At 40.4% G+C, this 14,906-nt stretch overlaps 3 protein-coding genes across 5 annotated transcripts; 2 read left to right on the top strand and 1 right to left on the bottom strand.

The window, feature by feature from the left end:
• Positions 1 to 1,887: 1,887 nt before the first annotated feature.
• Positions 1,888 to 14,541, bottom strand: LOC108106410 (protein argonaute-2). 3 transcript variants are annotated; one of them, XM_017213429.2, is made up of 8 exons: positions 14,392 to 14,541; positions 13,563 to 13,743; positions 10,848 to 11,010; positions 7,780 to 7,854; positions 6,099 to 6,884; positions 5,812 to 6,034; positions 4,139 to 5,749; positions 1,888 to 4,072 (listed from the first exon to the last, which is right to left on the bottom strand). In XM_017213429.2, exons 3-8 carry the CDS (start codon positions 10,966 to 10,968, stop codon positions 3,934 to 3,936), a joined length of 2,955 nt encoding a protein of 984 aa, XP_017068918.1. In that variant the 5' UTR covers positions 10,969 to 11,010; positions 13,563 to 13,743; positions 14,392 to 14,541; the 3' UTR covers positions 1,888 to 3,933. The 3 variants fall into 3 exon arrangements, with proteins under 3 accessions (XP_017068918.1, XP_017068919.1, XP_017068920.1); XM_017213430.2 differs by lacking the exons at positions 10,848 to 11,010; positions 13,563 to 13,743; positions 14,392 to 14,541 and adding an exon at positions 9,207 to 10,254; XM_017213431.2 differs by lacking the exons at positions 7,780 to 7,854; positions 10,848 to 11,010; positions 13,563 to 13,743; positions 14,392 to 14,541 and adding an exon at positions 9,207 to 10,254.
• Positions 10,376 to 11,586, top strand: LOC108106416. Its single transcript, XM_017213439.2, has 3 exons — positions 10,376 to 10,620; positions 11,071 to 11,198; positions 11,396 to 11,586. Exons 1-3 carry the CDS (start codon positions 10,475 to 10,477, stop codon positions 11,584 to 11,586), a joined length of 465 nt encoding a protein of 154 aa, XP_017068928.1. The 5' UTR covers positions 10,376 to 10,474.
• LOC108106418 lies at positions 11,614 to 11,865 on the top strand. Its single transcript, XM_017213441.2, has one exon. It carries the CDS (start codon positions 11,614 to 11,616, stop codon positions 11,794 to 11,796), a length of 183 nt encoding a protein of 60 aa, XP_017068930.1. The 3' UTR covers positions 11,797 to 11,865.
• Positions 14,542 to 14,906: the final 365 nt, after the last annotated feature.

The raw sequence follows: 14,906 nt of genomic DNA on the forward strand, positions 1-14,906 counted from the left end.
CACGAATAAGTGTTATTATCATATTGATTTTGCTAGTCCAATTTCAGCTAGGGGTTATTCTGATCTGATTCGCATTTGGAACACTACATCGAGAGTGTGTGGAGAGTGTGTGTATAGCTATGGGGTTTTATCTCGGGGCTTTTAGTGGAACGAATCCTGGGACTAATTGGAAGAGTATAGAGTACACACACACATATATCATAAGATTATTTCAAATATAACGTTAATTGCTTGGAGTTAAGTCCGTCATTTTCTTGAAATCTCGGTAATTGTGGCATATATAATTTTAATCGTTAATTTTAGATTTAGATTTTTGTATTTTTATTTCCTTTAGGAAGAGTTGTGCAAATTGCTGTTCTAGCTTCGATTTCGATCTGATTATATATCTAGGCATATATCTATATTTGTTGTATATAATTGTAGACATCTATAAACGGCACATTTATAAGTAATATGTAGAAACAATGCGATCCCAATTCTATTTCTTACTTATCATCTTCATCATTCTTTTTTTGTAGTATTTTTTTTAATGTTTTTTCCCTCGATCTATCTTTAGTTTAAAGCTCAATTGAATTTTGACAGATAAAAATTTAAGTTCCCATATGGATATCCCGGCTTTGTCTTGTCTTTATGTTTGGGCCTTGACTCTCTCTCTCTCTCTCTGAGCGGAAAATAGGTTGGAAATGATATCTAAGGCTTTTCACGATCTCCAACTTTAATTTACTAATAGCTGCACGACACTGAAGAAACCATTGAAATTGTAGTGTATGTGAGTTTCTGAGGGAAAATCGGAGTTCTCCAGTTTACATTATATATATATATATATCTGTATATATAGATGTATATAGGGACAATTGTTACAGCCCATTTAATTGGATGGGAGATTAGCAGCTTGTTATTGGCATATTCATTTAGTGTATTTTTTTTTTTATTTTGGGTTTTCCCGTCGATATTCCGCTTAATGTTTTCCTTTTGTTTTGCGAGTAGTTAAAGCTTTGGACTTTTCTCATGTATTGTGTTGGTAAAGTAAATTATTGTTGAATCTTTCGCTCATTTTACAACTACGAGATGCATTCATTGTCGGCACACATTTCAGCTTCAGCTTAAACTAATTGATTATATAATGTAAATGTTGGTTCTGTCTCGGCGATCTCAAATCGAGTCTCTCCTCTAAATCGCGAACTTTTCCCTTTTGCATTGTTTCGTTTTTCTTATTTTTGTTTTAAGCTTAGAACTAAAATTGGTTTTGTTGGTTGTTTTTCTTGTTTTTGTTTGGGGTTGCTCATTAAGTAAAACATTAAGAAATAAATTTAAAATTTTAATCCCTTGTGTAGAAACGTTACTACAAAAAACAAATGGAAAATTATTTAATTACAATTTAATTTAAGATGTCAACAAATACGCCCACACATTGCACAGCCCAGCAAAATGTTAATCAGTACTGTCCCAGTACTAGAGTGAGCTATCATAATGAGCCTCATTGGAAAGACTAGTTAATAACAGATCTTAGATGAGAGATATTAACAAAAGTACTTGGCTTTAGAACTGAAATCAAACTTAGGTTTAAAAAAATGGAACTCTGTTTTTTGAATTTCTTAAAAGAAAAGCTATCTTAGCTATGACAGGCTTGGAAAATACCAAAACAATTTTATCTCATTAACATTTTCGGACTGACAGCCTAATAAAATCTCAAAAAAATTTAAAATCATTTGATAAGATTGTACATTTCTCAGCAAATGAATTAAAATCCTTAGAGATTTCCAACAGTTTGATTCAACACTTTGAAGGGCTGTGGCATTCCCTTCGTTCTTTCGTTTTATACATATGTATTATTCTGAGGATTACCAACTAATTTGTAAGTGCAGTAAATGATTAAATATAAGCATATTGATTTATATATATGTATGATGTATTTTATAATGCTCACATATAATGTACGATTGGCAAAACAGCTTGCGAACTTGGAAAACTAAATCTAAATTAAAGGATCTGTTAAGGATGTACACAATTATAAATAAGGTTTTCGGTACTGATGATTTAGAGAAAATCTACATCGCCCGTACCGCATAAATAACAACTCATCATAATGTTAACTTGAACTGTGTCCTCGATATAGTACAATTAATAAGCATACGTTTTCTCATATTGATATTGTTTGTTTGTTTGTTGTTGCTTGTTGATTTTGGCGAAACTAAAACTACTTTGTAAAATATTGAAATGTAGTTGCCACCTCACTCTCTCTCTCTCCTTGGGACGGTGGAGAAGAGTGCCATTTTTTTTTTTTAACCTCGTTTTATATTACCCGTACACCACTTTGCTCTTAAGTTAATTAATTAAGAAATTACAACGAAAAGCAGGCCTGTGTGTTCGCGATCTTATTTTTCGTTTCATTCGAAGAAGAATCAACATCAAGAAATCAACAAATTTCGTTAAGCTTTTGTAAAAAATATAAGGTACAAACTAAATATTATCGTTAGACTAAACTGTAGGAGGTACATAAATAAGAGGACATTGAGTGATATGCCTTGAACTCGGGTAGGGAGAAGTTTTGAGTCTGATTGCGTCTGTCTGAGGGTGTGTGTCTGTGTGTGTTGTTACAAGAGGATAAAACTAAAGACTAACATAAAATATCTGCACTTTCAACGCTCTGTTGCTACCCTTGTTATTTGCACTTTTTGAATTTAAGTATATATTCTATATTGTTACAGTTCCATTCCGCTTTTTCGTTTATCGTTTTGTAAAAACTTTAAATTTTAGTTTAGTTTAGGCTTAGGGTTGTGTATATACTAGGCTCCGCTCTTTAAGTATAGCTATTGTATTGACCAAAAGTTTGTCCCTTGTTGAAATTGCAGTTCTCGTTTACTCCGTCACGCTCTCTCATCGTCGTCGCCCTTTTAACTGATTTTTTTTTCGTTTTTTTTTTTTTTTTTTTTTTGGTAGAGCCCAACTTACAAACTATTAAATGTTCTTGCTTGGTTTTATCGTTTCTTTTATCTGCACGCCCTAGTTATTGAAGTATTTCATTTAGTACATACTAAGTTGTGTTTACACTCTTTCAATGCTTGTCGCCTTAATGTCGTTTTGTGTTTATTTTTTGTTTGTTTGTTTGTTTATAATTTGGTGGTGGTCTTCGTTCACAGTACAGAGAATCCGAGTGGTTGGTGTTCTTGTGGTGTTTTTGCTGTGTGAGTCGATCAGCAACGTATTCATTTCCTTGTTGTTTTCTTTTTTTTTTGTATACTAAAAACCTTTGGTTGTGTGCATTCATTCATATTCATTCATCATGTCTTCATTTCGTATCGTGTAAAAATATATTGTACAATTTAATCGTAATTTATTTTACAAAAGTTGTCTCTCTCTCGTGTTAATGACGCTTTTCTTTATTTTTTTTCCCTTGGTTTTTGTTGTTGGTTGGTGTTGCTGTCGTAGTTTTTGTTCCCTTTTAGTTGATTTCCTATTTGCTTTCAAATTTGTTTGCTACGCTTGTTTTTGAGAATTCTCACATTTCGCTTTCGCTTGTTTTCCTTCGGTTGCGCAAACTTGTGCCTGACATTCGATTGCCTATATTCCTATATAATTTCTCACTGTGGGGCTATCTGCTTTGTGTGTGCATCTGTGAGTGTGGATGAGAGTGAGTGGTGTGTTTGTGTGTCTTTGTGGGATTTTTTCTCATCTGCTTACTAAATTACTAATTCATGCAAGATCTTCGTATTCTCGTTGGTTTTCCCTCTCATCGAACTCTCCTCGCTCAACGTAAAATTTAACTTTAAACTTAATTCTATATTTTTATGATTGGCTTTCATTCGCTTTCTGATCTCTGAGGGGAAGGAAGTGGGGGGAGTAGCTTATTCGAATCGAATTTCGAAACTGATTTTGTATTCCTTAGCTTTTTGGTGTTGGTTTTATGGGGGAGTCGGTCGGTGTCTATACTTTTTAGGCAAAGTACATAACCTTCTTGGTGTCCGCGTGCACAGTGATGGCCCTGGCCATGGCACCTGGTGTACGATCCTCGGAGCAGCCGCTCTGGTGCGATCCCTCGCCCGAATCATGCTCCTTCTCCACCAGATGGTATCTAAAAAGCAAACATCAATGCTAGTAAGTATTCCAAGAAAAAGGGTTATGACATCACAAAGCTTACCTAGCACGGAAGGCTACTAAATGGGCATAATAGGCTGGCGCCGGTATACTGACGGAACGGGTGCACCGCACGTACGTGTGGCATAGCTGGTACGTGAGGCACTGTAGCTCGTCCGAGTCAAAGTGATTGTCGTCCCACAGAACGTGGTAGTGTGAGGGGCGACTGGTGCCCTGGATGCCCTGATGGCTGCACAAATAGAAATCGAATTCGGTGGGATGTGTGATGCCCACATCGACGGTGGTGCCAGCGGGAATGTTGCCCGATTTGCCGCTTTGCTCCTTCTTCTCGGCGCAGAAAAGACGTGTATGATGGCGCTTCTGTACTACAATGAACGTAATGCCTGGTCGATATTCTGGTTCCAGCTTAATACAGGCCTCGCGAATAGCGGTCAGCTCGTGCTGCAGAACATGCGGGAACTGGCCCTCGGAGACTCCGTCCCGATAGAGTATGATGCGGTGGGGCTTATAGCCACCCGTTGACTTGTAAAACATGATCAGCAGCTCACGCACCATGCTGCTCAGCTCCTGGATGATTTCTTGACGATGCTGCTGCACCCGAACAGTTGCGGCGTAGCGCGACGGATGAGCATCCATGGAGCCAACGACCGCGGCAATCGATGGTTTCTTGTTGTCCCCAGCTGGTGGGTGGGTAACATCAGCACCCAAAAAGATAACCGGTTCGTTAAAGACCTTCGGCCTGATGGAGGGCACCAGGATGGAATTGATACCGCCCAACTTGACGTTAATCTTGAGACACAGGTTGGACAGCGTCTGCGGCGATGTCTTATTCACGTTCTTAGCCTGCACACACTGGGTAGCCATACCCAGAACAGTGTCGCCGACGCGTTTTACCTCTGCATATACTGGAGTCTTGCCAGGCAATACAACCACGACGAGCTGCAGACCTGGGAAGGTAATCTTCAGGTAGCGGAACATTGGCTCCACCTGGTCCGGCCCGGTGGCGTACTTGCAGAAGCACGGCTGGCCAATGATCGGCATGCCGGCGTCGTTTGAGATCTTCTGCAGCTGCTGGGTAAAGTTACGCAGCGCATCTTCGCGCACTGTGCGCTGTGGGGCAAAACAGGCGATTGCCCAGATACGGATCTCAACGCCAGTGAAGAACTGCTTGCCGCGCATATCCCATACACCCTGATTGGGCGAGGCCAGGCTAACCTTGTTCTGTGGAGGGAACAGCTGCTGACCGGTGAGTCCGGTAGACACACGTCCCCCATACTGAAGTTTGGGTGGCGGCAAAACGCGTCCTCTCACTTCCATCATGGAATTTGAGATGGTCAGACCGAACTCCTGCACATACGAATCGTTGTTGAAGTCGGCGCGCTTTACCAAATTATTGATCTCACGCTCGCGATCGGGAGCAGAACGGGCGGTGGCTTTGATCATGGTCGACGTCTGCATATCGGTCAGCTTCTTGATGCAACGCTGTCCAGCCACAATGTTGCACACCTCCAGAGGGAGGTAGGTGTGCTTGTGCTCTTGGCCCACCTGGAGGCAGGGCAAATGCGGATAGCGCAATTTCATGCGATACTTGTCCAGGAAATACTTGGCCACAGTGCACTCCACGGTCTGTCCGTTCTCCAGCTGCAGTGGGAAACTAAAAATGTTGGGTAAGAACAGTAAGCAACGGTAGAGATTTGGAAACTTTAGAATTCTTACGATTGCATCTGGGCGGGTCGCCGGGTGACGTTGCACACGCGATACTTGCGACGCATCTGTCCGCAGTGAGTGATCTCGATCTTCAAACCCTTGATCTCCTTGGTGAATTTGACGCGCTGCGAGTCGGTGAGGGGTTTGCGCTGCTCGTTGATGTCGCGAATATCCAGCACCTCGCACATAAAGTCAATGACTGGCTGAGACTTATAGAAAGCGGTGGCCGAGACTAAAAAAAGAGTGTTAAAGATTAGACATTGGGAAACTGGTTATTTCGAGGACGACAAACTCACCATCAATGTTAAGCATCATCTTCCACTGCGAAGGCCTCACGCTCTGATGGAAACCGAACCAAACCTCACGTCCACCGCCCAGAGGATGGTAGTAACCCTCCGGAGAACTGAAAAAGCTCCGTCCCACTGGCGTGTACGTCATGCTGGGCAGATGACGCATAACCACATCTAAGGCCAAAATAGCATCGTATGGTATCTGCCGGGTACGGCCTTCGAGTGCTTCCTCCAGATTGAAGAGCGACACCTGAGCCTGCCATTTAATCGTCACTCGAAAGATGCGATCCTTGCCCTCACCAGGCAGAGTCACCTCCAGCTCCAGACGTTCATTGCCAATGGGCAGGGGATCGCGTGTGTACAGATTGTTGCGACCATCAAACACAGGCTTCAGCACACCGAAGATCTTGCTGTAGGCATGCACCATAGTCTCGATAATCTCACGGTTGACCTTCCGCGGACACTTATCCGGTTGAATGTTGATATCATAGTGATGCACATAGCCGCGTGGCATCGTCACCTGGAAGTGATTGGCCCGCAGCACAATCGGTCGACCCTCTCGTCCGAGATTCGGGCGACGTGGACACGTAAAGACGGGCATATCCGGCTGAGTAGCTGGCGTTGCGGTGGCAATCGCTGGAGTCACACTGCCGGTGGTGGCGCCCAAGGCGGAGGCCACCTGGGCGGCAGTTGCAGCTGCACCGGCCACAGTTGCTCCACCAGCGGCCACATTCTGGGCACTTGGGCTGGTGACGGCGGTGGGATTGACCGACGAGCCGGGCGCTGGTGGTGCTGTAAAGTCAATTGCCAATTAGTTTTATATCAAAGTAGTGATTTTTTAAAGATAAAAAAAGTTTTAAAATAAAAAACTCATAAATCTAGGCAAATATCTAAAGGTAGGTTTTCGGGATGGTTTTCACATGATTAGATAAATCTCGGGAATCTTAAAAACTATTTCGAGAATATAACTGACAATTCTTTATATTATAGTTTATCTTTGACTTAGTTACATGAAATATAGTATTACAATCAGAAGGATTGTATCCAGAACTGAAATTTATTTGTAATAGTGATAAAAAGTGTTACGAGCACTTAAATAAAGTAGTTTTCTTATCTAATCTAAACAATGTTTAGATACTGCACCAATACTAAAATGCTGAACTTGAGTTAATATATTTTTTCCCATTTTATATTTCTTTGGAAACTAATCTTAATCAAAGTTAATCCCTAGATTCCCATGAGATTATCCAGCGTATGAGAAAATCCCCCTTTAACTGCTACAAGCAACAAATGGGCATGCAACGAGCTTAAAACACGAAATAATAATACGTATTAAGATTCAAACAGAGTTTTGTAAGTGTGTTTTTTTAGTTTAGGTGTAGAGTTATACTTCAAGTGCACTTTTGCATGGTACGAAGAAAAACAAACATTTACACAAAACGAAAAAGCAAAACATTTTAGTTTATCTTTGGTTAGTTTTCAAGTTTTTTGTTAGTAAAATTACGGCAAAAAAAAGGGTTAGTTCGGGGATAGGTTAGTTAGTGGAGGAGAACAGTTGTGTTAGGAACATCAAACTAAAGAACGTAAACACAAACGGTATTGTATAGCTTTTTTCGAATCAATCAAATTGCATAAAAGGATCTTAGTAATTTTAGTAATCGTTTTTGGTTTTTGGAGAGAAATTTACATGTGAGCGTGTCGAAGCTAGTCTGCGCCTGAGAGGGACTCTGAGGCCGAGTGGGCGAGGGGGTCCACTGTGACTCTATAAAAAGAAAATGTAATCAAATAAACGCAAGGTAATCAAAATGATAATGGAAATGAAAAGGTTGAAATCATAAAACGGGTAATGTCCAATCGATGGTTTTTGTTTGTTCGATGATGGTCAAAATCAAAATAATATAATGTCAAAGGTGAAAACGATGTGAGAACCGAAAACAAGGTGGCGATAACGAACGAAAAGAAAACGAAATAAAAGTGCGTTAATAATATTTTAGTTACAGTTTTCTTTCATCATCATCATCAACATCATTATCGTCATCAATAAATATATAAAGTGTTTCGGGTTATACGTGTATTGTGTGTAGATATATAGGGTACATCCTGCTGCCACAAGTTGTTTTCCCTTTGCTCAGTTACTTTGTTGTTTGGGTATTATTTGCATTTTCAAGTCCTGGGTTAGCCACCATTTTGTTAATAGTTCTTAGTCATAGCACCTTAAAACCCTGGGATCCTTTGCATGTGGAGAAAGCTTTGATGTTCTACTCGGTACGTAATTGGCTAACATTGAACATTAAAGGATAAACTTTTTCTCTAGTTTAAAGCCCACTTTTAACGTACTATCAGGACCAAGTCCTTAGTTATTCTTTATAAACGATTTTAAGTCAAGACTTATGTAGGTTTTTTGGTTATTGATTGATATAATTTTATTCCTCTTTAGCTATTTAAATAGGTATTGCTGTGAAGGTCACAAAGCTATAGGCAATTTAAAAGGTTTTTCATATGGATATACGATAAGCAATGGAATTATACTTCTAACAAATGTTCAGATTACAAACAAAAGGCGTTATACGATATTTCCAAGGCGTTATACCCCTTTCCTATACAGCCTTTTCTGTTTGCAACCCTTTGAGGCATAAATATTTATAAGAAATACGCACAATCGGCGGCAAATTGCGACGCAATTAGGAGAGTCTGCTCTTGAAACCCAGATCTAAATCCAGATACTCCACCAATTCAGACAGAGTTGTTTTTGTAGGCCCCAAAAAGCAAAAACAAAAAGCAACCCCCGGAAGAGCAGGAAACTATTGCGACGCGACGACGGTCGTTGACCCAATTTTTGCGCATTTTCAACTCTGCACTTTGACGCACGTGTGCTTGCCTGTGTGGGAGTTGCACACAACGATAAGTTCTGGCACTTGTATGCATATATCATAATATTGGTGCAAGTAGAACATCGAAAACTTGATTAGTGAGTGGTTGGGCGAGAGGGTCGGGGGAGGTGGTGTAATGTGGGAAACTTGTGGCAGCAGCAGTTTTTCATTTTCTTTTTCATTTCTTATTTGTCAGTCTGGAAATTGTCTTTTCATTCTTGTTCAGCATTTGCTAGCCACTTACGTTGTCCAACTGGATACATGTCTTTGCACTAAGTTAGGTTTTGGTTTAAGAAAAATAATTAATGTATAAAAGGTTGGCTCTTTTTCTTTTTTGTTTGCTTATTTGATGTTTTGTGTTGTTTGGTGTAAAATGTAATTGATTGTTGTTGTGGTTGTTGTTGTTGCCTTTGCTTTTGGTTTTTCTACTAATTATTTATAGTTTTGTTTTTGTTTTTGATTTCAGCCTTTTGCTTATCACACTTTAAAGTAGTTTAAAGTTTTATTCGTTTGGTTGATTTTGCATTTGTTGATTTTTTTTTTTGTTGTTGTTGCGCGTGGGCGTGGCGTAGGCGTTATTTTTTATATAAATTGGAATTAGCAACAGACAAGTGGTTTATTATCTCGTCTCTTTCTCTCTCTTGATTTGCATTTTATTTTATTTATATTATTATTGTTTGTTGTTGTTATTTTAGTATTGGAAAAGAACACAAATGTAGGCACAGCTTTCGTTTAATTTTATATGTATGTATCTTTTATGTACACACCTAGGCGTGTATATATGTATATTTATATACTTATATATGTATCTAATGCTCTTGTAATACAACTAAGAAAAAATTCTTCTTTATGCTCGCATATCTCGTGAGTGCAATTGTATGCGTGTGTGTGTGGGTGTGCTCCTTGGCCTGTGTGTGTGTGCTGCTTCGCATATACAGCAAGAAAATGCGTTTGTATGCGTTTTTTTTATATATGGCAGCCCAAAAATGTGTGCACGTAGAATTCTTGACTTTTTCGAGACGTGGTTTTTGTGCACCAAACACGTTCGCGCCGCCCGCTCTTACGCACAAACCGTGGCCAGACTATTGAATTTTGATTTAGCACAACTTTTGTTAGCTTTTCACGTCGCGCATTATGCAAAAAATGCAATTTTCTTCAGCTTTTCCCACAGCAGCCACACACTGGACGTCCACACAAAAATTGTACTCGCGACGTGTGAGCGTGACGCATGCTGTACCCTCTTAACCACACTTAAATGAGGGCAAAGCACTCTCGCTTATAAGCGTGCGAGTGAGCGAGATAACTATATGAACGGGCAGTCTGGGCATAGCTACTCAGGGTTGCTCAGACGGCATAACCCAGTGTTGTTAAGCTAGCGGGGTTATATCGTTTTCTTGACGGCTATCGTTATCGCCGCTCAGCTGTTACGTAGCATGTTTGTTACGTCGTAATTTTTGTGCAAAACTGCGCTTTTTCTTTCGTGGTTTACAAAACAAAAAAATAACATAAATAATGTCTGTGCCTTTTAGTGGCGCATTGCGCCGGTCGGGCGGCATTGTCTCAGCTATTGGCAAGCAGCTGAAGAGCGTGAATTTAAAGGGCGTCAAACGGATAACCGTGCAGTTCGATCCATTTGCGGAAAACGTCAAGTCCACACGGTAAGTCGGAAAAGCGCTTTCCCATCTATCGATAGCGGGACATGCGCAGATGCCCACCCCCACAGAATTGGAAAATTTTCACGGAACCAAAGTGACGAAAAATCAAAAGAAAGAGAAAACCCAAAAGGAAACCAAAGAGGTGCAGTGAAGTATTCACACCATAAAACCGATCCATCCTTTGATTGCGAGATGTTAATGAATGGATGAGGTTGTTGTAACACACTCACCGTAGACTTTCCCAATGATGCCCACGGCGGAGGTCATCTGGAGATCCGGAAAAGTCAGCGGCAGAGTGTGCGGATGGAGCTGAGCTGGCCCACCGGGAGCCAGCTCACGCTCCGTGGACATTTTAGTCGGTGTCGGCGTCAGTTTGAGGCGGCGGCGCTGCTCCTGAAAAACAAAGAAAACAATAGATAAATCAATAACCTACTTTGTTATCTATATCCGCAGAGAATTCCTCTTCCTGCTCTCTATACCCAAGGTGGCACTAACGAATCCCAAGTGTGTGGTAAAGCCGGAAATCGTGTGCGATCGACAGCCCGCCAACATAAAGTTTTCGCTGATTGAATCAGCACAAGGTAAGGATTCACATTTCTTCTTAAAAACGAACTTAAATATGGTTTTTCTAGTTATCTTAAACAACTTTTTTGAATTTAACCTAATACTGCTAAATATCTTGAGAAAAGGTCAAAAACTTTTCACGAGTTACCAAATCTTAGTCTTCTGCTCCTTTGTTTTGCACTCATATATAGCTAATAATAAAAATCTTTTTCAGAACAAGCCCAAGTCAAGGAGATTCGCTTTAATAGCGGCAACCTCAACACCCTAGAGCTACTGCAGCTGTGCAACAAACACGTGTCCAGCTTGGCACCACCAGAGGAGATCACCAACAAGGTTCTAACCAAGGCGGAGAAACAGAAACTTGGAGGAGGAGCCGGCGGAAAAAAGGCAACCAAGAAGAAGTAAGGCGACAAACGCACAACAATCATCACGATGGTGAGGAAGCACAAAGGAACGCTGGCGGTGATCGAGAAGATCTACCAGGATATACCCGCCTTCTCCGACATCTTTACCGAGGAGAGCTTCTACATGTTCGCCTTCTGTTTCGTGTGCGCCACTATTCTGGTGGCCTTCATTCTCTCCCGTTTCATCACCATAAAGCCCGTCGACTTCTAAGCCAAAAAATGTCTTGTCTAATTCCGCACACGTACTTTTGAAAATATATATAAGCTTTAACGTGTTCCACTCCGCACTGTATTGTCTTTTTGGCCCGACTGTGCGAAAGGGCAGCGTTCGATTCGGTCCGTCAGCCTGTCGGTGGTTTTTTAAGCTAAACCAGTTTTCGGGCCCTGGCAAACCGGAAAATCATCTGCTCCTTCTGCTGCTGCGGCAGCAGTTGGTTGAAGCTGCTGCTGCTGCGATTGCTGATGTCAGCGGATCGAAGAGTCGCCTGCCGGTCAGAGCTTATAATCACAATGGGGCGGGAGGAGCCAATGATAATTGGACCAGAGGAAGTCGACCAAATGTACCATGCAAAGTGGATGTGGCTGGGGTGGACCCAACTTGACTGATTGGTTGTGGTGTTTTAGGAAAATATAACCTAATGAAATTTTAAAGGGATTCTTGACATTATATCATTAGGATTAGGTTCATCACGTCACATTTGAAACACTTCATATAATTTACATTAATAAACTAAAAAAAATTTAAAGACATCTGCTAAGTACAATCGGTTTGTTAGATTTAAAATGGAATAACCTATATAAATCTTGCTTAGTCTATAATTTTTGTAGATTTAAATTAATCCCGCTAAAGGGTGTTATCACAACATACATTTTTTAAAGAATATTACGTTTCCTGCGATATTGTACCAAAAGGAAAAACCTTCTAAGATAAAAAACAGTGCAACAGGCAACGGGACAATGCTCTTTGGTTGGTCCAAGACAGCTGTTGAGATGAAGTTGAGTCAACTATTCTTCTTCTGTAGAGGGTGAAGATAAAGGAAGAAAGTGCACTACACAGTGCAAGCTTTGAGCTAAAGTTTTAAAATGGCGGGCTATGAATGTTTGTATGTATCTGGGAAATCGATGCAACTGGCAACAAACTGTTGAAGTGTGGCAGCTGCAAAACTGTTGGTGAAAGTTGCCCCAAAAAAGCTGCAGCACCCTGTGATTAATCGAATTCAGTGCATAGTAGCCAAGTTCAATGTCAGGCTGGAAGCTTTCTCCGCCTGTTGGTCGGCCATATATTAAAGGAGTCGGTCGCCTCGTAAAAACTTTTGCCACCCACATTACAATTTAAAACTTTCTTACGCGGTATTTGTAATTCGATCAGAAGTTTGTGAAATCAGTAAATGAAATATATGTACGTCATATATGGTGGATCAGAATCCTTTCTTTTTTATACATTTTTAAAGGAATAAAGGACAAAGGTTTCCCTGATGTTAGATTTGTTAAGCCAAAAAGCATTAGCAAAGAAGTCAAAAGTTGCAGTAACTATTGTTTGTGATTCTTACAGAGTATTTTAGATTTTAGCAATATCCTGGGAGAAGGAGGATTAAAGAATTGTTGGTAAGAAAGATAGGGCATATAATCTTCGATTTGTCGTAACAAACTTCCTTTTTTGATTTCCTGACGTAATTTGCGCGGGGAGTGGGTCGTGGAGTAGGTAACGAAAGTTCTATTGGAAGCTAAGGATGTGACCTTTCTACCAAAACATAAACACTGCCTGTATGGTTGTCCCGCTCGCACCCCCGCTCTAACTATTTGGCGCTCTTGAAAATTTCCCACAGCATATGCTCAGGCGCCATTTGTGTTTTGGTTTTTTTCTACTGTTTTTTTTCTTTTGGGCACCTCCATTTTATTTGAATTGCAGCTGTTCTGGAAGTCTCAAATTGCCGGCAAAATCAAAGAGTCACATTTGATTCGAGTGCTTATACTCACCTTATCGCAAAATTGCAGCTAACACTGTTGGCTTTATGTATGTTTTTATCAGCTTATCAGCGGCAAATCAAGCGTTTTTTGTGGCGAAATTCGATTATTTGGGGGGAACTCATTAAGGAGTTTCGTGCGGTTTGCGTCTTGACTCTATGTATATAACCGTTACTGGCGTTTTTTTTCAGCACTAATTGGAAGAAACGAGAAAGATAAGTGCAGGAAATGGAAATGGTTAAAACGCAGTTTCTTTTGCGGCTGCTGCCACTGCTTCTGTTGTTGTTGGTGTTGCCAGATCGTTGCGCCGGAGATATGTACATATGCATGTATGATATTGCGAATCCCGGAAAGCTTTTTGTTTACTTTGTTATTTGACAACACACTTTTTAACAGCTCTTATTTTATTCAGTTTTATTTTTTGCAAGCTTCCAGGCCTGCGATAATGTTTGAGTGTTTAAGTGTGTTTGTGAGTGAGTCAAAATCATAGGTTGCTAATGTGTGTGCGACTCTTTCTCTCTCTCTTTCTGTCTCTGTCTCTCTTTTGGCTTTCTGTGTTTGCTTTTGCTTTTTGTTATTGCCGCGGCTTTTAACTTTTTTTATGGCAACTACTTTGGAGGGAAAAGCTTTCCCCACAATCCGCGAAGCAGTCATGCATTCGAAAAAAACAACATACAGACTGCTACCAGAACACGCACACACACTCACGTCCGCCAAAAGCACCAACACACATACAATCGCAGCAGAGATTGCTGCAAAATGAAAGCACCAACAACAAACAACAGATACAAAAACATCCAGCCCGCGACGTAAAAATTTGCGAAAAAAATATGGCAATTACTTCAGATCTGGGTATATTTGTATTTTCTGATCTGTCAATAAGAGATCACTTCGCTTGAGATCGTTATGTTTGAGAATTAAGTGGCGACTACTAAAAACTGCGAACGCGCGAGATTTTGCACAAACACATCTTATAGGTTGGCCGTTTTGGAATTGAATAAAATAAATATTGTTGCGTGTGTGCCTGTGTGTGCATGTATCTGTGTGAGACGGTTCGCAGAGAGAGCGCGCAATTCGTGCAAGAAAGGGACGACCAGTGTGATGTTATGAGCGAGCAGGGCAGCGAGCTTTTTGTTAGGGGGACACCAACAAAATGACCTTGTCAGGATTACTATTCCCGTTACTTCCATAAATCCCCCGCAATCACTTCCTAATTTGAAACTGGAGGTGAATTTTTAATAACTTTAATTTTATAGATATAGAAATATTACCTTTTTTTCAGTAATTCACGATGTAATGTGTAAACATTTGGTAAGTCTTTTTAAAAAAGAACTAATTAAGAATAATTTAATTGAA

The sequence above is a fragment of the Drosophila eugracilis genome, unplaced genomic scaffold, assembly GCF_018153835.1.
Source record: "Drosophila eugracilis isolate 14026-0451.02 unplaced genomic scaffold, ASM1815383v1 contig_1172, whole genome shotgun sequence".
NCBI lineage: Eukaryota > Metazoa > Arthropoda > Insecta > Diptera > Drosophilidae > Drosophila > Drosophila eugracilis.